Source organism: Lepidochelys kempii, chromosome 8, assembly GCF_965140285.1.
Source record: "Lepidochelys kempii isolate rLepKem1 chromosome 8, rLepKem1.hap1, whole genome shotgun sequence".
Lineage (NCBI taxonomy): Eukaryota > Metazoa > Chordata > Testudines > Cheloniidae > Lepidochelys > Lepidochelys kempii.
This window is the reverse complement of record NC_136387.1, coordinates 105,171,422-105,191,979: the sequence shown is the minus strand read 5'-3', so window position 1 is coordinate 105,191,979 and position 20,558 is coordinate 105,171,422. Positions and strand designations below refer to the sequence as shown.

Genomic DNA, 20,558 nt, shown 5'->3' with positions numbered 1-20,558 from the left:
AGGCGAGCTCTCGGGACAGGCTCCGCCCTGGGAACGGAGCGGGCCCCTCACAGGCCGGCCCGCCCTGGGGAGGAAGTGGCTGACGGCGGGCACCCTTGCAAGTCCGACGGTAGCTCAGGCATCGGGCAGGGGCAGCAGAACGAGGGCAGAGAGCTTATGGGCAGAAGGGACCCCAGGCCATCGCGTGTGACCTCCTCGACATCTCAGGCCACCGTCACCGCAGCAACCAAAGGATTACAGCCCTCAGGAGACTAGACGGTCACTTGCCACAGGCAGAGAATGGGCGAGCGGAGGGGAGAGGGAGCGCCCCAGTACCCGAGGCCCCCCCAATGCAGGAAAATGATTAGGTGAGAGACACCCAGATAACCTGGCAAGTGACCCGCACCCACACGCTGCAGAGGAAGGCAAAAAAATCCCAAGGTCCCTGCCAATCTGACCAGGGGGAAATTTCTTCCTGACCTCACATATGGCATGAACCTGTGGGAGAGAGTGCTCGCTGCCACCTCAGAGCCCTGACCCACCCAGCCCCATGTCCCATCTCCAGCCAGGGACAGCTCTGAGGAAGCAGACAAAAATCCCAGAATGCACTGGGGGAGGGGAAACCCTTCCTGACCCTTGCCAGTGGGGATCTGAAGCATGAGTGTTGGGAACATAAGCCACAAACTGGAAGTGAGCCCCAGGGCTGCTGAGCCGGGCCCCCACCATCACAAGCGGTCCCACCAGAGAGTCACGCTCATATGTATCCTGCCCTCTCTTCAAACTCATTATGTTGGTTTGCCCCCCACAACTCCTGTCCGGAGGCTGTTCCAGAACCTGGGCCCTCTGACAGGGAGAAACTTTCTTCTAATTCCCAGCCAGAATTGGCCCCGGGCTGGTTTGTACCCATTTGTTCCTGGTCCAGCACTGCCCTTCAGCTTAACGAGCTCGTCCCCTCCCTAGCTGGCGTTTACCCCAGGCATGTTGTGAGAGAGCAAAGCTCAAGTCCCCTCTCAGCTCCCCTAGGCTCCGCTCAGCGGCCAGGCTCTCAGTTCCCTGATCATCCTCACAGCTCTTCTCTGCACCAGTCCCAGCCTGGGGCAGGCTCCACACAGCAGCTGGATGTGCAGCAGGGTCTGTGCTGTATGCTGGGGCCTGCCTGCTTCCTTCCCCCATGGGCCCATCCCTGACATCACCTTCTGGAGAAGCCCAAGGCCACAGCAGCCAGCAACACGTCCTGGGGCGTAGAGCCCCTTCCCAGGCTGGGGGCTTGATCAGTTGCTGCTGTGGTCCGTGGCTCCCCTCTGCCTCTCCCCTCTGCCCCCCATAGGCGTGCTCTGGGCAATGCTCTCCTGCGTGCAGGGCAGCGGGTAGCTAGCTGCATTGTCAGGGAGCCAAGTGCTGGTGCAAGGTACCCACTGACAGGACCCGCGAGCCCTTGGCTTCTTCACAGGCCAGTGTAAGCTTCCCATATAGTGCCCCTGGCCCGCGGGACTCGGCCCTGCCGTGGGGAGAGAGGGGACTTGAGCCACCCTGGCCTATTCTGTCCTCAGTTTCTCTACCGAAACTGCTGTAGGTCTGCTCAGTACCCACTGTGCTGGAGGCTGCTTTGGAGACGGACCCTTGGCATCCCCATGCCCTGGCCAACATCCGACCCCAGCCCCTCTGTCACCAGTGACCCGGATCCACAGGGAACTGCAGCTCTACTCATAGGCTGAGCGCAAAGGCCCCCGGTTCTGACCAGCGACAGAAAGGATCAGGGACTTCAGCTGACCCATCTCCACCCCTGTCTTAGACCCGGACTAATCTGCTCTGGCCTTTCCTCTGCAGATGATTTATCATTTGCCCCACAGAGATACAAGCAGCAGCTGTCCTGAGCTGTCTTGTACCGGAAAATCAAACCCAGCCCTTCCCAGGACAGTGAGACCCCTCGCTGCCACCCACGCCGGCCCCACTCCTCGGTGTGACCCTCTCCACCCTGCTCAACAGCACATGTAGCCCGAGAGGCGGGAGCTGGGCCAAGCTCCTGCCACAGATCTAGCCCCCATGACCACTTGATGAAGAGGTCAGCCCTGGCTCAGCAGACTGATGGGAAACCCTAGGGCACGGGGGTAGGGCCGGCTGACGGAAGAGCTAGACGTGGCCCGAGTCCCTGTGGGAAAGGCTGTGTCATTGCCCTGCTGGGAACCAGGAGCTAAAGCCATCGGCACATGCTGCCCTTAGGGAGTGGCACACGGCAATGCCCGTGGGCAGAGTGACCTGCCCAGGCACTGACCAGCGCACAGAGCTTGGCTGCTTGGAGGTGTGATGGCAAAGGGATCCCGGAGGCAGCTGTTAAGCACAGTCATAGGACGTAAATGGCGGGGCTGAGCCCAGTCACCCCTTCTCTGCCCTGGCTCCTGACCTGGGCACAGTCCTACGCACACATCTCGCCCTGGCCTCCTCCTCTGGGGGCCCCTCCATGACCCCTAGAGAGGAGGGACAGCAGCAGAGTCTGGCAAACTCCTCTTCTGGAATGCCCTGGCTCCTGGGTCTCCATCCCACAAGCCCCTGCCTGGCTCCCAGGCAGCAGAAAGGGCACCAAAGCCAGAAAACCCTGCAGAGCAGATTTCCCTGCACTGGGGGCTTCCAGTAGGACGTGAATTCCGGCCTCCCAAACCCGCTAGCCAAGGGCCCAATTCTCCAGCCACCGCCGGGGGCGAGCCAGGCACGGACGGCCAAGGGGCTGCTGTACAGGGCAGGAGGCAGAGAGGAGCAGCTCTCTCAAGCGCAGGGCTACGTGCAGGCCGTGGGGGCTAGCAAGAGTCTGACCCACATCCCACATTAGCACTGGAAAAGTTACTGCGGCCTTCATCTGCACCCCGGTGAAGTCGGTGGGGTGGCAGGCAGGTTCTGATGGGCGACGTCGGTGAGCGGGCCAGTTTGATCCTGCCGAACCAGAACAGAGCCAGAGCCAGATCCATGCCCAAGCACCTGCCATGCCCATGCAAACACCTCGCCCGGCAACGTCAAGGGGCCCTCCAGGGCCTCTGCCACCAGAACCTTCCCTCGGGTCCGACACACGGCCCAGCCCTGAGCCAGGGGACACTGCACCGCTCGGCCTGCTCCGGATTCTCCAGCAGCGCTGACATCCTGCACGGCCCACGGGCAGGACACAACACTGGGCCCCCCTTTGCACAGAGGCCCCCCATCTGCCCATCACTGAGCACCTGCATGCTCAGCACTGGCCAGAAGATCATGCTGAGCCACTGCCCAGAGGAGTTCAAAATCTCGGGAGCACAGATCTGACCGCACAAGCTCGTCTCCGCCGGGTGATCATCTCACGGCCAGAAGGTTCACACAGCGTCGGCAAATATCACTCAGTTACTGGCAGTGCTTGGCACTGCCATCTGCCCATTCAAAGCACTGGGCAGATGCCACTTGACACCTCCTTGCAGTGCGCTACCAAGCCGGTGAAGGTTATCATCTGCATTTCACAGGTGGGGAACCGAGGCACAGAGGGGCCGCTGGAGCTGCCCAAAGCCCAGCAGGTGAGTCAGAATTGGACCCTGCCTCCTCAATCCACGACCGTTCCTCTCACCCACGCTGCCCATCGCATGCCTGAAGCGCCCGCAAAGCCACTGCCGTTGCTCAGCGCGCAAAACAACAGCCAGGCAGCACAAAGCGGCCTCTTGGGCGAGCAGGAGCCAGGCCTGAGCCGGACAGTACGGCACCCAGGCCAGCCCCTGGGACATCCTACGGCACACAGAGAATCTCAGAACAACCACAATCCTGGGCTTCTATGTCACCTAAAACTCCCCCCGTGCGCTGAGATCTCACATGGAGCAGCATGAGCTTCCAGCAGGACAGCTAACCATGTCAGCACACCTTGATTCAAAGCACCCTCCCCACGCATCTCTACCCCCATGCCGCACTCTTCCCTCCCACCCACCCCCCTTGGAGACTTGCAGGCCAGCTCTCATCTCCCCCAGGAACCCATCTGAGCTCCTGGGTCCTTGCCCCGTTCAACAGACACCAGTCCCGAAAGCTGCCGAACCCAAGCGAAGGAAACCCCACAGGGTACGGCCTCGCTTTGCAGGCGGATAAAGGTGGGGGGTCTTTCCCGTCTTTAAACGCTGAACAGCTGCAGTTTGGGATGGATCTGTTGTTTTTGCCACAGATCTGTGTAATGCAGAGGAAGGGTGGGGGGAGGAGATACGACCTAGCCTCCTTGTCTTAACAGCCGCACAGACACCCCTCTTCGCTGTGTGAAACAGGTGTGTAAACTTTACTGGCACTCACGGGGGGAGGGGGGGGCGGCTCTTTTAAAGTAAAGTTGCTTCTATTGTTGAACAAAATCCAGGAGTAGCTGAGGACCACACAAGCAGCCGGGGGGGCGGGGAGCACTGGAGCTCAAAGATGGCTGACACCTCCCGAGGGTGTGAAGGTCCCACCCGATGCAGCCTCAGAGAGGGGCTGCGAGAAGAGAGGCCAGAGACCCCGAAAAAGGGAAAGTCCTCCCAGAGCAGGAGAAGGGAAACTCGGAGCGCCCGGCAGCCGCGGGAAGAGTGCCGAAATCCAGGCTGGACTTATTCATAACAAAGGAATCGTTTTTATCAGATGTTTCCACTAGGAAATGAGGCTTTGCTCTCCTCTGCCCCTTGCTCTCGGCTGTTTGTGTTCTCACTGGATTCCCTGCTCCCTCTTCCCTCGGGGGGCAGGTGCATGGGCCCCAAGCCAGCCCCTAACTGACAGCACTGTCAGAGGTTTCATTCTCTCCTCCGGCAGCATCTTCCCGATTTTCAGATCAATAATGCAATCTCGGAAGAGGGCGGCTCGTTCGCAGAGGGAACGAATTTAATTACACGCGCCTCCACGGACGCACGGACATGCATCGACCGCGATCCGGACCCCACACAGAACCCAGCGCACCCACCCTGGCATGCACGCCCATGCACCCGCCGCCCCAGGAAAGCACTCCCGTTTATACGCGCACCCAAGGGTGCCCCAAAGCTACCGAAACCTTGGGGGATGCATAACTTCATCGGTCACCCAACTGTCATCCGAGCACCGGGAGCTGCTCTGGGAATGCCAGAGGATTCAAGGCAGCAAACATTTCCATCAGGGGCCGTGCATTGCTCTAACAGTGTTCACACCGGGGTACGCGTGTACGATCGTGTCCGGACATATATGTTTGCACGGGTTCACAGGCTGACGCACGTGCAGCGTTGGGCTCTCCCTTTATGCATTTCTCTTATGCCACAGCCAAGGTGTCAAAGCTGAGACGGAAGCGGAGCAGAGGGTGGGTCACATGCATGTTCACATACGTGTTGGTATGTGCCAGGTGCCCACCCACACCTTGGGAGGGCGCGTGTAGGATCCCGTCAGTAACGCTCCCGGAGCGGCTCAGAGCCGAGCCCGGCTGGATTCCGGTTCTGCAGCCCAGGATCATACATTCCCTGCCTACACCAGCCAGGATTTCCTCCTACACCCACAGGGCACGGAGATCCCCACTATAGCGCCCTCCCACCCCACTGCACCCAGACAGCCCCACCCCCCCCCAGCGCCCTCCCGCCCCACTGCACCCCCCACAGCACCCAGACAGTCCCACCCTCATAGACTCATAGACTATCAGGATTGGAAGGGACCTCAGGAGGTCATCTAGTCCAACCCCCTACTCAAAGCAGGACCAATCCCCAATTTTTGCCCCAGCTCCCTAAATGGCCCCCTCAAGGATTGAACTCACAACCTTGGGTTCAGCAGGCCAGTGCTCAAACCACTGAGCTACAGCGCCCAGACTGCCCTGCCCCTCTGCCCCCCAGCGCCCAGAGAGCCTGCCCCCCCCAGCGCCATCCCGCCCTACTGTACCCAGACAGCCCGCCCCCCAGCGCCCAGACTGCCCCGCCCCTCCAGCGTCCTCCCGCCCCACTGCGCTCAGAAAGCCCTGGCCCCCCCCGCCCCACAGCGCCCAGACAGCCCCCAGCCCCAGCCCGCTGCCCCCCGGCTCTTACCTTCCACCCACAGCTGCTCCAGGTCGGTCTCGATGGCGGCGGCCCGGAGCCCCAGGGCCAGCGCGCCGAAGAGCAGCAGCCCGGCGAGCAGCACCTTGCCGCAGTGCCGCTGGATGCGGCAGCCCAGCGCGAAGAGCAGCGCCTGGAGCCGGGCCCGCAGCCACAGCGGGGCCCTGGGGCCCCCGGCCTCGCCCTGCGGGAGAGGGGCAGCGTTACCCGCGGCCCGGCCCGGCTGGCCCCCGCCCCGTGGGGCCGCCCGGGGGGGCCTGACAGGTGCTCGCATCACGTCCCACCCCAGCTGTGCCTGGGCCAAGGGGCAGCGCCGCGGAGGGACCCCGAGGATCCCCTTTCCTCGCAGCCGCAGAGGCCTGGCTCCCCTCTCCCCGGGGGTGTCCTGGGGGGCAGGGCGCCCCCTGCGCTCAGCATCCCCCACCGCTGCCTCTGCCCTGCGGGACAAGCTTCCCCCAGCCGGCTCCTTGCGCCCTCCCCCCCACGGCCCCCCAGGCTCCCCGCGTCCCGCACCCTGCCGGGCCGGCTCCCTGCGCCCCCCCCCCACTGCTCCCTAGGCCCCCCGCGTTCCCCATCCTGCCGGGCCGGCTCCTTGAGTCCCCGCCTCCTGCACCCCCCAGGCTCCCCACGTCCCCCACCCAGCCGGCTCCCCGTGTCCCCACGCACCGCTCCCCTCCCTGCTTCCCCCCAGGTCAGCTCCATCCAGCCTGACCCTTCCTCCCCCGGCCACTGGCTCGGGTCAGTGACGGGGGTGCGAGGTTCCGCGGGCTCCCCCAGAAGCGCCCCCCTCCGGCTCCGCGCAGCAAGGGCTGGGGGGAGACCTGCTGGCCGCAGTGTGTCACACGTTCGGAGGGGGCGCCAAGAGGCCCCAGGGGGATGCGACCAAGGGGCGAACTTCGCCCCAGATGGGCCTGGCGCAACTCCCCGGCCCCCCTCCAGCAAACTCACCCCCGGATCCCGGGGGCACCGGCCGGGCGCCGCGCCAACCCGGCAAGGAAAGGGGGGCCGGGAAACCGAGCTCCCGGAACCGGCCGCGGCACCGCCAGGGCGCACGCACCTCTCCAAGCGGCTCCCTCCCCAAGCTGCCCGGGACCAGGGCGGGAGAGATTTTAGGTCCCCACCCTTGGCCGCGGCCGCCCCGTTGCCGTGTCCCCGGGGGCTCCGTGGGACAGTCTCTGCAGCCCCCTCACCTTGGAGATCCCCTTCAGCGCCGCGGCGGCGTGGGCGCAGCCGGCTCCCCGGACCGGCGGAGCTGAGCTCGGGGCGCGCTCTCCAAAGCGGGGCTCCGAGGCCATGGTCCGGCTCCAGCGGGGGTCGAGCGAGGACGGGCGGGGACGGCGGAACGGCGAGGGCGGTAATCCAGGGGGCAGCGGGCAGCATCCGAGGGCTCCGCTCTGCTCCGGGGGGCCCCTGCCAACATTATGTGGCCAGCCCCGGGGCCATGCGAGCGGGCCCCGTGCGCCCTCCGGCTGGGCTGCGCGCTACCGCGGCGTCTTGAAGCGCCCCGGGGTGCGGGGAGACCCAGAGCGGAGCCACACGCAGCTCCCCACAAGCGCGGGGAAAAGCCCCCCACAAGCGCGGCGGCAGCAGCCGATCGTCAACTCTCCCCCGTGCGCCTCAGATCCTGTCCCACCAACATTTGGAGCGCGCCGCAGCCTCCCCTTCCAGATCATGAAGGGGGGGGGGGGTGATGGGAATGCGCTCTGGTTCCCATTGGCTAAGGAAGAGGCAAATTACTTTGCAAACATCTCCTATTATTAGCTGCTAAGCAACAGCTCACCAAAGTGGAGACGAGGGAAGACCACCCAGGCAGCCCCCCTCGCTCCCTCCCTCCCGCAAATCAATGAGGGCAGAGACTGGAGAAGAAAAAACTTCACTAAACACAGGAATTCTGCTCCAGAGCCTTTCAAATGCTCCAGCCTTCCCCAGCTCCTGGCCTGCCTCTTCTATTTATTATTGCAAGCGGACATGGCCCCATTGAGACAGCTGCAAACTGTCCCTTGCAAGGAGGGGAAGGGGGAAAAAACCAAACATTCCCCCCCCCTTAAACTGGAACAGGGAGAATTTCGGGGGGGGGGGGTTGGTTTGAAAGAGCCCCTGGGCTTGGCACTGGAGTATAATTGATTTCAAAAAGAAACGCTAGGAAAGTTGCAACAAACCAGCGCAAACAGAAAGCCAGCAACTCTCCCCCTCCCGAAGGCCTGGGCGAGGGGGTGGCACAGGAGAAGCCGCGGCCGCAGGCCCGGAGGGAAAGCTGGCTGGTTCTTTTGGGAGTTTTGCAGCCAATTTAGGGGCACAGACCCCCTGGCTCAAGAAAACACAGCACCCCTCTTGCAAGTGGCTCTGGTGGGAAAATGGACTCTGGGATTCCTGTGCCCCCTCCCTCTCACGCCCAGTGCAGGGAAAGTGGGGGGCTGCCCCTTCTAGGGACAGACCCTTTGCAAAACGCAGCTGGAGCCTCCAGCACCCACGAGGAGAGCGAGTCCTTGTCCTCAGCCCACTTGAGTAACATCAGTCCCCTGCCCCCCCCCCGCCATTAGGGTGGGAAAGGCAGGGGGCTGCACCATGCAAAGCAGAGCCCCCCCAGTGCCAGATGTTGTGGTCAGCACCCTCTGCAAGGCTTGAGGCAGGGAGACAGAAAGGAAGGAAGAAAAGGGTGTGGGGGCAGGGGGAGCCCCAAAGGAGCTTAATTACTGCGAACAAATGACGGCTTAGACCCCTCCCGGCCCAGCTGCCAGGCTGCGTGAGAAGAGACACCGTGATCGGAGCCGCACCTGACTAAGGGCCAACCCGCTGAGGACAGGCAAGGCACTGGACCCCCCTTGGAAATGCCCCTTTCCCCCTCGCTCGCCGACCCGAAGAGCCGCCCCCCGGGAAGGAGCAGTTTTGAGGCCAACCTGCCATCTACTGCTCGATCACTTGGTTGCACTTCTTCCAGGCGGTGCAGAGGGCTCCCAGCCAGCTGCCGGGGCCCAGGAACTTTCGACGTGAGCCCCAGCGGCCCAGCCCTTGGACCCGAGGGGCAGCGGCTGCCACAGGCTGCAGGCAAGTCCTGCGCCATTGGCTGGGCCCAGGACTTTGATGGGGTCAGGCCCCAGGCCCACTGAATCCAGCATCGCCTCTTGGACAGCGGACAGCGCCACATGCCAGGGAGGGGGGTTGTTAGAACCCACCCGTGGGGCCCAGCTGTTCCCAGAGTGTGAACCAGTTAAAGCCAAGCCCTGCCCCTCCCCTGGGGGCAGCTCACCGCCCTGCGCCACCCCACCCTGCAGTGACTGGAGCATTTCATCACCCCCCCCCCACATTCTGCTAGGGAAGGTTGCCAGATGGACACAATCCCCCCCAGTGGTGGGGGTAGCTGCTCTGCCCCCTCACCCCCCATTCCACACCTGGGCCCTGAGCGCTGGTGTCAGATCCCTTGTGGCTGGCAGCCCCCTCCACCTGGCTTGCTCCAGGCCGTTTGGCCTCCTCTGTCCATCAGCCAGCCAGGAAGCAGCCAGGGTCTGGGGGGCAGGGCATGGTGGGGTTTAGCTGGTCTGCAGCACCTAGTTGTCCCCTTGACCTTGGCTCCACCCAGGACTGACATGGTAGCTGCGCAGAAGCTGGCCCTCAGCCATCTCCTGTGGGACGCATGCATGGCAGCGTGTAGATCACCCCGTGCTCCCCGACAGATTCCTGGGGGGCTGCTCCTGCTCTCCATGGCGTCCCATGGCCGAAAGCCCAGCTCCCCTGGTGGCCTGCAAGGGATTGGGGCTGGTTTGCTTCTCTTACTGGGAATGTCAATGACCCAACTCAAGCCAAGCAAAATGCAACCCAATGCCACAATGATGGGCACCAGTAGATAATGCCTGCAATTCCCTCCTTCCCTGCGAGAGCGCTGGGCTGGGCCCCACAGCCTCAGACCCACGGTGCACCTCCACCAGACGGTGGCAAACACCAGCTGCAAGGAACCCCCTTGTGGACAAATCTGGCATAACCTGCCCCCAAGAAGTTGCTTCCTAACCCCCCGAAGCTAGCAATGCCCGAAGCCTGATGGGAAGCGCGGCTGCACCCCGGCCACAGAAGCGGCTCTGCCGGGAACCCTTCCGGGGCCAGCGGAACAGATGGCTCTCAGATCCAGAGATATGATTTATTCTGTTAAAAAAGAAAAGGGACAGAACCAGCTCAAGGCTGCTTCCCCGACGTCACTGCGACGGGACGTGGCCAAAGGCTCGCTTGGCAAATGGGGCACAAGCAAACAATGTGGCTTTGAATACAGCTAAATGCAAATGTATCCATCCAGGAACAAAGACTGCCGGCCACATATACAGGACGGGAGACTCTACCCTGGGAAGCAACGACCCTGAAAAAGATGTTGGGGGGCCTGGTGGCTACTCCGCTGAGCATGAGCCCCCAGTGGGACACTCTGGCCAAAAGGATTAATGCCCCCCTGGGGGGTATAAGCGGGGATCCCCTGTAGGAGCAGAGGTTGTTTCACCTCTGGACTGGGCATTGGCGTGACCGCTGCTGGGGTTGTGTGTATAGTTCGGGTGCCCACAATTCAAGAAGGATGGTGATAAATTGGAGAGGGTTCAGAGAAGAGCCAGGAGAAGGATTAAAGGATTAGCGAACATGCCCGACAGCTGCAGATTGAGAGCTCAGTCTATTCAGCTCCACAAAGAGATGGTTAAGGTGTGATCTGATTGTAATCTACAGCCCTACATGAGGAACCAATATCTAATAATGGGCTCTTCAGGCAAGCAGAGGGAGAGGTATGAGGTGGGCCAGTGGCTGGAAGTTGAAACTAGACAAATTCAGACTGGAAATAAGACATATATTTGTCATGGTGAGAGTAATTAACCTCAGGAACCATTCCCCCCCGGGGGGGTGTAGCGGATTCTCCATCACTGGCCATTTTTCAATCAAGATGGGCTGTTTTTCTAACAGATCTGTGCTAGGGATCACGCTGGGGGGACAGTCTCTGGCCTGTGGTATCCAAGGGTCAGACTGGATCAGCTCAATGGTCCCTTCTGGCCTTGGGCTCCATGAAGTCCCCCTCCCCCGTTGAAATGTTTGATCTGGATGGAAGAGGAGCGTCCCCCAATTCTACACAGCAGCATGTGGCCTCACAGACTTCCAGAGATGCTGGGACTTTGCATGGGATCTCGTCAGCAACGCCTGGCTGGAAAGGGCCGGCGGAGGGGCGCATTAGAGACCTTGACTCTTCGGTGCTGCGGAGTCTGAGGGGAAAGTCCTCTGTGTCTCCATTTGCAGCCCCAGGACCGTGGAGAAGACCCAGGAAGTGGGATGGGGTGGAGACTTCGGTGCATACAGACATTAAGAGGTGAAGAGGATGTATAGCCCTGGCACATGGGGTCTGGGCCAGAGCTGCCCCCCCCATCTCTCCCCCAGCAATCTGGTAAGGAGCTTTATTATGAAACCATCTTGGAAAGAAAAAATAATCGCAGCCCCTCCTTTGTCAGGGGCCTGCTTTGCAGAGAGACAATCCCACTCCAGGATTGTCTCATCCAGAGAAAGAAGAGAGACATCCTTCCTCCTTGGTTTCTGCCCCAGGCAAGCAGCCACTCTCTGATTTAAAGCCCTCCACTTCTGTCTAGTCAAACAGAGCTCTCTCTCTGTCTCCACGCTTCCCGGGCTCCACCATCCGAGGTCCCTCGCCAGCTTTTTGCTGAGCTCCATGGTGCCTTGGTTATTAACCCTGAGCACTGATAAGGTGGAGGAGCAGGATCTGGAAGCCCAGGAGAGCCGTGAAAAGCTGGTTTCTCGAAGGAGAACTCCAGAAGATCTGGGGATGTGCAGAGAAGCTGCAGGACGTGGAGAGAGATTCAACCAGCAAATTCCTCCCCCTTTGTCCTCCCTCCTGGAACTTCGGGGGGGGGGGGGAAGAGGCGGAACGAAGTCACCCAAAAGGGCAAGGGGGAGACAAAGCTTGTGCCATCCCTCTGGGAGTAGCCCTGGGCCCAGCAGAGCTGTGGTAACCCCGACTCAGGCTGGCCAGTGCAGACTCAGGGAGGCCAGCTCTTCTGTGCGGGAAAGGGGGTTGCACAGTGGGGTGGTAAAGACGTCTAGGGCAAGCTAGAACTGGGAGGTCTGAGCATCCGCAGGGTCACCAGCAGCTGCACTCGCGAGCCTTGCCAGCACGTCCACCAGGACACAGGTGCCCCAGACCACGGCGGGGATCTACATGAGCCTTGCTAAACTCACACCTCCTGGAAGCAACGGTGGGTTAACGCCGATCCTCTCCCAGGCAGGTTAGCTCACCCCGACATGGCAATGGGCACACTCAAGACACTAAGTACCGGCCAGCAAGACCCAGGACTCATGGCCCCCACCACAGGCTGTTGAACGGTACGCTGCAACATAGCCCACCTGTTTAGGACAGGAAGTGAATCAGCGTCCACCTTAAACGGCGGCAGCAGGCGCCGTGTGCACCGAGAGACCCAGCAACGCCAGGCAGCACCAAAGCAGAGCCGTGTTTGCCAGACGTGCCTTCCTGGCAACTCAGCTCGCTCAGGGCACTGGCCGTCACCTCCCCGGCACACCGCCCCTGCTCCATGCACTCAACTCCTGGGCCGAGATCTCCCGGATTCGCAGTGCTGCGGGGGCAGCAATCCGCACACACGGGGCCTGGGGACCGGGCCGCCCGACCCGCTGACTCTTGCTCTCCATTCGCATATTCCTGCTCACGGCCCCTGCAGGCCACAGCCACGAGCGGGAGCCCTCGAGCGGGCAGGACGGTCCATCCAGCAGGGGGCAGCGTTCCTCCCCCACCCATGTAATACCTGGCACCGTACATAACAGGCTGCCATCACGGCCCACTGCGGCTCCGCTGGGCCTGAACCCGGCCCTGCCGCCGGTCGGGGTTCTCAAAGACGAAGCCTTCGTCTGAGAGGGCCCCTCGCGGCTCCGGTCCCGCCCGGCTGGCTGTCCCGGGAAAAGTCTCTGTAAAGTCTCGGGAGGGGAATCAGCACCCATAGGGCAGCCAGACAAGCGGAAGGGACGGTCACAGGGCAACTTCTCCTGGCTGACTCTGCCCCTCCCCATAACTTTGTCTCCGGTGGGAGCACTGGGGTTCCCAGGAGGCCCCCAAGGCTCCCAGGGCCCAGCGAGCGGCTGTCCCTGGCGAGGATCAGCCCGGAGGTGCTGGGGAAAGCTGGCTGTGCTGGGCCCAGCCTCTGGTTCCCAGTGCCAGCCCGTTCACCCAGCGCCCCTTGTGCATAGAGCCAGTGCCACGTGAAATGTCCCCTCTCTGCAAGGCCAGTCGTGCTCCCGGCTCCAACGAGAGCCAACAGCCTGGCCCGTCTTCCTTCCAGAGCCTGGCTAGACCCCGCCCCGCTGCCCGCTCCATCACTGGCGGGTCTGCTGGACCCCCAAGGACATATGGATTTGTCCCCATGGCACCCCGGGAGGCAGCGGGATTAGCTCCGTTGCAATGAGCTGGCTGCTGTGCATCACCGCTGCCCTCTGCTGCACGGAATCAGAACTGCCCAACGGCGTGTCATAGGCCCTACACTGCCAGCAGAGATTCTCCTCTAGCTGCTGGGGGAGCGGCCTGTGGTTTTGGAGCCCAAGGCTTGGGTGGCTATGGTAAGCCGGCTGGAGACAGGCAGGAGGCCATGGGTGATGAATAAAGTGAGGCAACTAAACCAAAAGAGGGAATGGCTTCCCCTCAGTCCCACGGCAGGTAAACGGCAGAGCAGGATCCACACTCAGCCCTGGCGAGCGCACGAAGCTTTGCCCCGGTCTGTCCCTCAGGCCCCTGCTCCTCCCCAGCCCCAGGCCTGAGCCCGAGCCCACGCTCGTCAGCCAGGAGCAGCTCCAGCAAAGCCAGCGGCGTTGTTCTGCACAGACTCCGGACACGGTCCTGGGGCTCCCAGCTAAAGGCATCCGCACCGGGCACCGGTCTGCAGTGCCAGCAGTCAGTGCTAACCCAGGGCTCTGGGCAGCACATGGGAGGCTGCGGGGGGGGCGGGAATGCATGCACCCCCTCTTGGTCTGGAGGGGGAGCCACTTTGGAGTGTGGGTCGGCCTGGTGGTACCATGGCAGGGAGCGGGTTCGGATCCCAGCCATGGCCCTTCGTGCCCAGCTGGCAGGAGAGGACTGCAGAGTCACTGACTCTCTAGAAACCCCATCTGGCCAATGCAGCATGTGAGTCTGGAACAGAGGCTGGGACTCGGGTGAGCTGGGTCTGTTCCCTGCTCTGCCACTGAGCTGCTGGGGGTCCTTGGGCATGTCACTTCACTGCTCCATGCCTCAGTGTCCCCTCCCACCCTTTGTCTGTCTTGGCTCTTTAGACTGTGAGTCTTTGCGGTGGTGCCCAGCACTGTGGGGCTCCCATCTCGGCTGGCACCTTGTGACATGACTGTAACGCCGAGCATCCCTGTCGCCAGCAGACACTCTCTGTGAGGGCCCCTCTGGTTTGGAATTCACTCCCTGCCCCAGCGCCAAGCCCAGCTCTGCAGCCAGGCCTCGGTGAGGGGAAGGGGGTGTTCCGCTGGGGGCGGGGGAATTTGCTGCTATGGCTGGTGTTTGAAAGGCAGAGCGAGGCAGCAAGAGCCCAGGAGAGACCCACTGGTTGTAACAATTACATTAAATAAGAGCGACTCTATTCTACCCCGTGGCGGCGTCTCTAGACACCCATCCCTGTGAGATCAAAGCACTGAAATCAGGGCAGAGAATAAGACGAGCACCGAACCCCCCTCTGGCCTGGCTGCTATGCCAACCTCCTTTCTGGGCTTAGGAACATAAGAACGGCCATAGTGGGTCAGACCAAAGGTCCATCTAGCCCAGTCTCCTGTCTTCCAACAGTGGCCCATGCCAGGTGCCCCAAAGGGAATGAACAGAGCAGGGAATCACCAAGTGATCCATCCCTCGTCACCTATTCCCAACTTCTGGCAAACAGAGGCTAGGGTCACCATCCCTACCCATCCTGGCCAGGAGCCATTGATGGACCTATCCTCCATGAACTTTAGTTCTTTTTAAAACCCTGTTACAGTCTTGGCCTTCACTACATCCTCTAACAAGGAGTTCCACAGGTTGTCTGTGCATTGTGTGAAGAAATACTTCCTTTTGTTTGTTTTAAACCTGCTGCCTATTAATTTCATTTGGTGACCCGTACTTCTTGTGCTATGCGAAGGCATAAACAACACTTCCTTATCTACTTTCTCTATACCAGTCATGATTTTATAGACCTCCATCATATCTCCCCTTAGCCGTCTCTTTTCCAAGCTGAAAAGTCCCAGTCATATTTGTGACATTCTGTACCTTGGGGTGAGCACCTTGTAACCCTCCATATTCCTCATCTGTATATAATTGTGATCTTACATCTAAAGCAGGCCTTGTAAGGTATCGGGGGAAAGGTCATAATCTGCTGAAAGTCATTTCTCTGTCCATAGGTGTGTATCATTAATGCATATGAAGTTATGAGAATTGTGTTGTATGGTGGTCACTAAAACATGCTGTAAATTGGGGAATGAGCCAGATATTAGCTCCCCCGAGGCAGCAGCAAGGAAAGTAACCAAAGCCCAGGCGGGTGTCAAATAGCTCATCAACAGCCATTGTCCACCAAGGGAGCTACCATGCAATGACTCACCCGCATGAGGCCACACCAGGGGAATTGTTCAACCTTGCTTGGAAAGACTCAGCAATGCCCCCCCCCAGATATGCCTGGACTTGTGCTCCCCAAGCACCTAGACTGAGGGTACAAAACAGACACAGGGCACATACCGGGCCCTTCTCCTGGGCCACCATCTTCTCTGCAAGCAACCAAGACACTGAGAAGAAGACAAGACTCCAACAAAGGGAATTGGCCCAGGTTTAAGGAACAAACCTGTGTATGAAGGACTGCAATATCCAGTGGGGTGAGAAAAACTGCTTCATCTAGGTGTTACCCAGTCAAATAGGGTTGAGCGTTTAGACTTTGTGCTTATATTTTATTTCTTTTGATAACTAACTGACTTTTTGCCTATCACTTAAAATCTACCTTTTATAGTCAATACATTTGTTTAATTGTTTACCTTTACCAGTGAGTTTGTATGAAGTGCGGGGCAAATCTGCTCAGGTTTGCAAAGGCTGGTCTATATACACTTTCCACTGATGAAGTGGTGAACCAATTAATAAATTTGCACTGCCCACCCTGAGCAGTGCAAGACGGTATATTCCTGGGGTACAGTGCTGGGAGCTGGGGGGATTTGGCTGATGCCTTTCTCTGGATGATTTGTGAATGGCTCTGGGAGCATTCAAGCAATCCAGGTGGGTGTGGGGCTCCACATATGGTTATGCTGAGTGATCACAGCACCTGGAGGGGTTTGCTGCTGGTCACTAGCAAGGCAATGTGAGAGAGAGCCCAGGCTGGAGAGAGTTCAGGGGGCCCAGCAGTCCCACGGTCCCAGGCTGCATCCCCCGGGGGGATCCCGTCACAGTATTAATCTCTCCTCATACAGCAGCCGTTCCATACCCCTCATAGTTTTTGTTGCCTTTTTCTGAACCTTTCCAATGCCAACATATCTTTTTTGCAATTGGGCGACCGCATCAGCACACAGTATTCAAGGTGTGGGCATACCGTGGATTTCTATAGAGGCGCTATGATATTTTCTGTCATATTATCTATCCCTTCCTTCCTGATTCCCAACATTTGATCCATTTGATTCCAAGATTTAATCATCTTCTAATAAGACCAATAAAAGTGTCATGAAATCTGCGTGGCTGGCCTGAGAGTTCTCTGGTCCCCAGAGTGGGACCAGCGGGACTCCCGTGGGGCCGGGCTGCTCTCAGTGGGGCTGAGTGGACCCTGCCCAGAATGGCAGCTGCTGAGCACTGCGCCTCCTGCAGGCAGGTTCTGCGGAGCTGACCAGGCCTGGAAGAGGACTGCGGGGGCCGGACAGGGGTTTATTTGGGATTTCCCCACAGCTGCAGGGAAGGCAGCACACGCAGGTCCCAAGGCTGCAGACAGGTAACTAGCACCTAGCAATATAATTAGCAAATATCTTAGCCCCTGACTAGGAAGTGAGTGAACATGCAGAGCCAGGGTTAACTGGTAGTGTGCATGTGCACCACCGCCCTCTGCTGGATGGCGTGAGAACCGCCATTGCGGGTCATAGACCCCACACTGCGAGGTGCTCACAGAGATTCGCCTTCAGCTCCAGTGGGAGGGGCTAGCGATTTAGGAGGAAAGCCGCTGGGCTCTCTGCCCGGGGTGGCTTTGCAGTGCCAACGGGCGGGCATTAGCTCGGCCCATGAATTGCTGGAAGGGTCCGGTGCTTGCCAAGAAGAGCCGGCCGAGCCGGTGGCTGCTGTGAACGGGAGACGGAAGAACTCGGCAGCGCCTGGGCTGACGCCGGTCGCGCTGGCTCAGGCCGTAGAACAATGGCCGTAGCCGAGGTGGAAAATTCACCCTCTCCTGCATTGTGGCGTCAAGGGAAGCCGAGGGGATCGCGTCATCGGAGACGGTGCCGGAGGCTTCGGCACGAGAGCGGTGAAGGGACAGCACCGCGGCACCGGCAGGCGGGTGCTTCCGGCCGGGGTGGCCCCGCGGCGGAGCCGGGCCACCTCTCAGACAGGTGGGCGCGAGGCCAGCGGCCGAATCCCTCCATCGAGTGCCAGCGGGGATTGGGCACCCGAACGGCGTCGCACGGGGCACAAGCGTTCTCCCAGCCCTGAGCCGCAGACTAGGCCTGGCACGAGGGGCCGAGGGGGGCTGCACATGACCTGTATCTTTGGCGTTTCTCAACGTAACCCATCGACCTTAATGCGTTCCTCGGTGGGATTCGCCAACGCCCCTCCGGAGCACCAGCCTCCCCCGCCCCCGCCAGCTAAGGAATCTGCCCCGTCCGGGATGCCAGGCCCATTCTCCGCACGACACAGGTGGGGAAACTGAGGTAGGGGCAGTGACTTGTCCCGGGCTGGGCTCAGTGCTGGGATTGGCACTTCTGGCCTGCGCAGAGCACGTCCCTCGCGCCACAAAACAGGGCAAGAGAGACCAGAACAATCGAAGGAGCCTTTGCTGGAACCAAAGCGCAGAGAGGGCCGACGCCAGCGTCCCTGGGAGCCAGGGCCAGCGGCACGTGCAGACAGTCTCCTCCTGCACTGGGGGCCAGGGCCACACAGAAAGAGACCCGCAAAGTGCCCCAGATGCCTCCGCAAGAGCCGCGAATCCTGCCCCGCGAGAACCTCTGCCCTCAGCCAGGACTGGGGCAGCGTCAGGCCTGGCAGAGGCACCAGGCAGCTGCTGGTCCCCCTGGAAGACACAGGGAGACGCAGCGAGAGGAGAGCAAGTGGCTGGGTGCTCCGGGGATGGACGGACAGACGGACAGTTGCTCTCTGCTCCATGTCCAGCGCGGCCTGCTCCCGCAGTGCGTTCTCCAGGGCTCTGGCCAGGCACTGGGGTTTCTCCCCTTTTCTTTTGGGAGATGATTCCCCTGCCCCCTGGACCTCACTGGCTGGAAGCTGCCCCTGCTGCTCTGCCTACCGTCTCCTGGCACGGCTGCTGCCCTCTTGGGGACCCCGGGCAAGTCCCTTCCTCCCTGGGCCTCAGTTTCCCCATCTGTGAAAGAGAGAGACAAGAATTCCCACGGCCTGTGGGGGGCGCCGGGAGGGACTGGGCATTCTGTCTGTTGTAGCCCGTTCACATTCACTGCGCCCGCGGGGGCGTTCCAGGGCACAGAGCTGCTGAGAATTTAAGAGCGGGGGGATGGGTGGAGGGCGGGTAGGGGCAATGCCAGCTTCACTCAGGGTATTGCCAGTTTGCCTCTCACCAGCTGCAGAGGCCCCTGGAGAGTGGGGGATCTTGTGGGAGATCATCCAATCCCCTGCCCTGTCTGACGCTCCCCCCCCCCCCCCGCTGGCCTGGCCCAGCCTTCGGGGCCTGTGGTCCCTGGGGGTGAAAACGGGGCAGGGAGCGGGCAGGAGCCTCCGGCAGGGTGGGCTGGCCGGACGGTTGGGGAGGTCGGCACAGACTTACAGCCAGGCTTCCCAGTGCCCAGTCCCCCATGTCTTTGGGACACCGCCGGCCCCAGCGGGGGCCTGAGTCCTGCCAACCTGCCAGCCATGCCACGCGCAGGCCCACAGCCTCAGACAGGGCAAGTGAAACGCCGCCCTAATGAGCTTCTTGTCAGTGTGGGCAGCTCCCCACCAAGCCCCGACTCAGCCGCACGCTCCTAACGCCCCTGGGCTGGACCCTGCCCCACCGGCCTGGGCTGGAGGGAAGGCAGCTGCCCAGGGAGACAGAGGTGGTGCGGATGGGTGGGGTGGGAGCTGTCACCCACGCTCCACTGGGCGCACCAAGGTGGGGCGGGAGCCTGACTTCAGTGCTGCTGGACACGCCGACTGCCAAACGGTGCCCTAAATGGTAGAGCACTGGGCTAGGACTCAGGAGACCTGGGCTCTATTCTATTCTCTGCCCTTGGGTGACCTCGGGCAAGTCACATCCCTGCTCCCTGCCTCAGTTTCCCCTCCCACTCTCAGCCTGCTTAGATTGTCAGGTCTTCAGGGCCATAAGACAGGCAAATGACTCCAGCCACAGAAACGCCGCCTTCTCTCTCCCAGGGGCCTGGTCCCTGTCCTGTTGGCCAGGGCCTCTGCCCCCCAGTCCCAGACCCACATGCTGGGCTAGACTAGCCCACGTCCACTCCCGGCCTTCAGCGGTGAGCACCCAGCTCCGCGGGCTCTGCCCTGCCTTGGCTGCCCGTACAACAGCAGGTCCTTCCAGCCCTGCAGGGATTGGAGGGCACAGGCTGGGCACCGCCCGTTCAGCCCTGCACCATGGAGAGTGGGGGATGGGAGCGAAGCATTCTGGGCAGAGGGCTTCTGCCACCAGTGAACGTGGCTGGCCTGAATTTCAGCCCTCCCGGGTGGCCGGCTCTGAGCTCCCAGTGGGCGTCTCAGGAGGCCTGGGCTGTCTAGAAGGAACCCAGTGTTCTCCTGCACGTCTGTGGGGTGCTCAGACACCCTGGTGATGGGTCTATGCAAAATGGGCAGAGCCCAACCCCGGGCCTGCCCACAAAGGCCAATTAATGCCAGTTCTAATGGGGTAGCTGCCCCTTAGGAGACACAGCCCTTCATGGCCCAGTCCCACTCCTGGAGCCACCCCACCCTGTGAACCAGGCCTGGCTGCTCGGCCACACCGGACTCCTTAACGGCTGCTGAGCGAGGCGCCAGCCTCGGGGGCCAGTCCTGGAGGAGGCCAGGGTGCTGGAAGAGCAGCCCATGTCTAATGCCACGCTGCTCATATGCTTCAGCATGGCATCAAGGACAGCACTTGGATCCACCTGCTTCCAAAGCCCTTGCCACTTCAGCCCTGGGAGAATCGCTGTGAGCCGTATAGGGCATATGACACACAGTGGAGCAGTTCTGACTCCATCCAGCAAAGGGCAGCGGTGTTGTAGCCACACTCGGCAGCCCAGTGCTAATATGGGCACACTGGGGGCCTGGCCAGGCAGGAGCACCCCGGTAGTGCCAGGGAAGGAGGAAAGTTATCAGTGCCTGCTGAAGGAAGTGGTGCCCCGCGGCTCCCTGGCTCGGCCCTCCCCAGACAAGCCCGTTGCCCAAGGTGCAAACAGGGGACCTGCCTAGGGGTGCCACCCAAA

The 20,558-nt window shown here is 61.0% G+C and overlaps 1 protein-coding gene across 3 annotated transcripts in view; it reads right to left on the bottom strand.

The window, feature by feature from the left end:
* The window catches only part of PTCH2 (patched 2), a 60,055-nt gene extending 52,392 nt beyond the window's left edge, over positions 1 to 7,663 (bottom strand). Inside the window, exons 1-2 of one of the 3 annotated variants that reach the window (XM_078854137.1) lie at positions 7,166 to 7,362; positions 5,967 to 6,159 (exon numbers count right to left, since the gene is read on the bottom strand). In XM_078854137.1, coding sequence (XP_078710263.1) covers positions 5,967 to 6,159; positions 7,166 to 7,270 — 298 coding nt within the window. In that variant the 5' untranslated portion in view covers positions 7,271 to 7,362. Of the gene's footprint in view, positions 1 to 4,951; positions 5,016 to 5,966; positions 6,160 to 7,165 lie in introns of those variants that run through there. The other 2 variants (XM_078854138.1, XM_078854139.1) reach the window with 2 other exon arrangements.
* Positions 7,664 to 20,558: the final 12,895 nt, after the last annotated feature.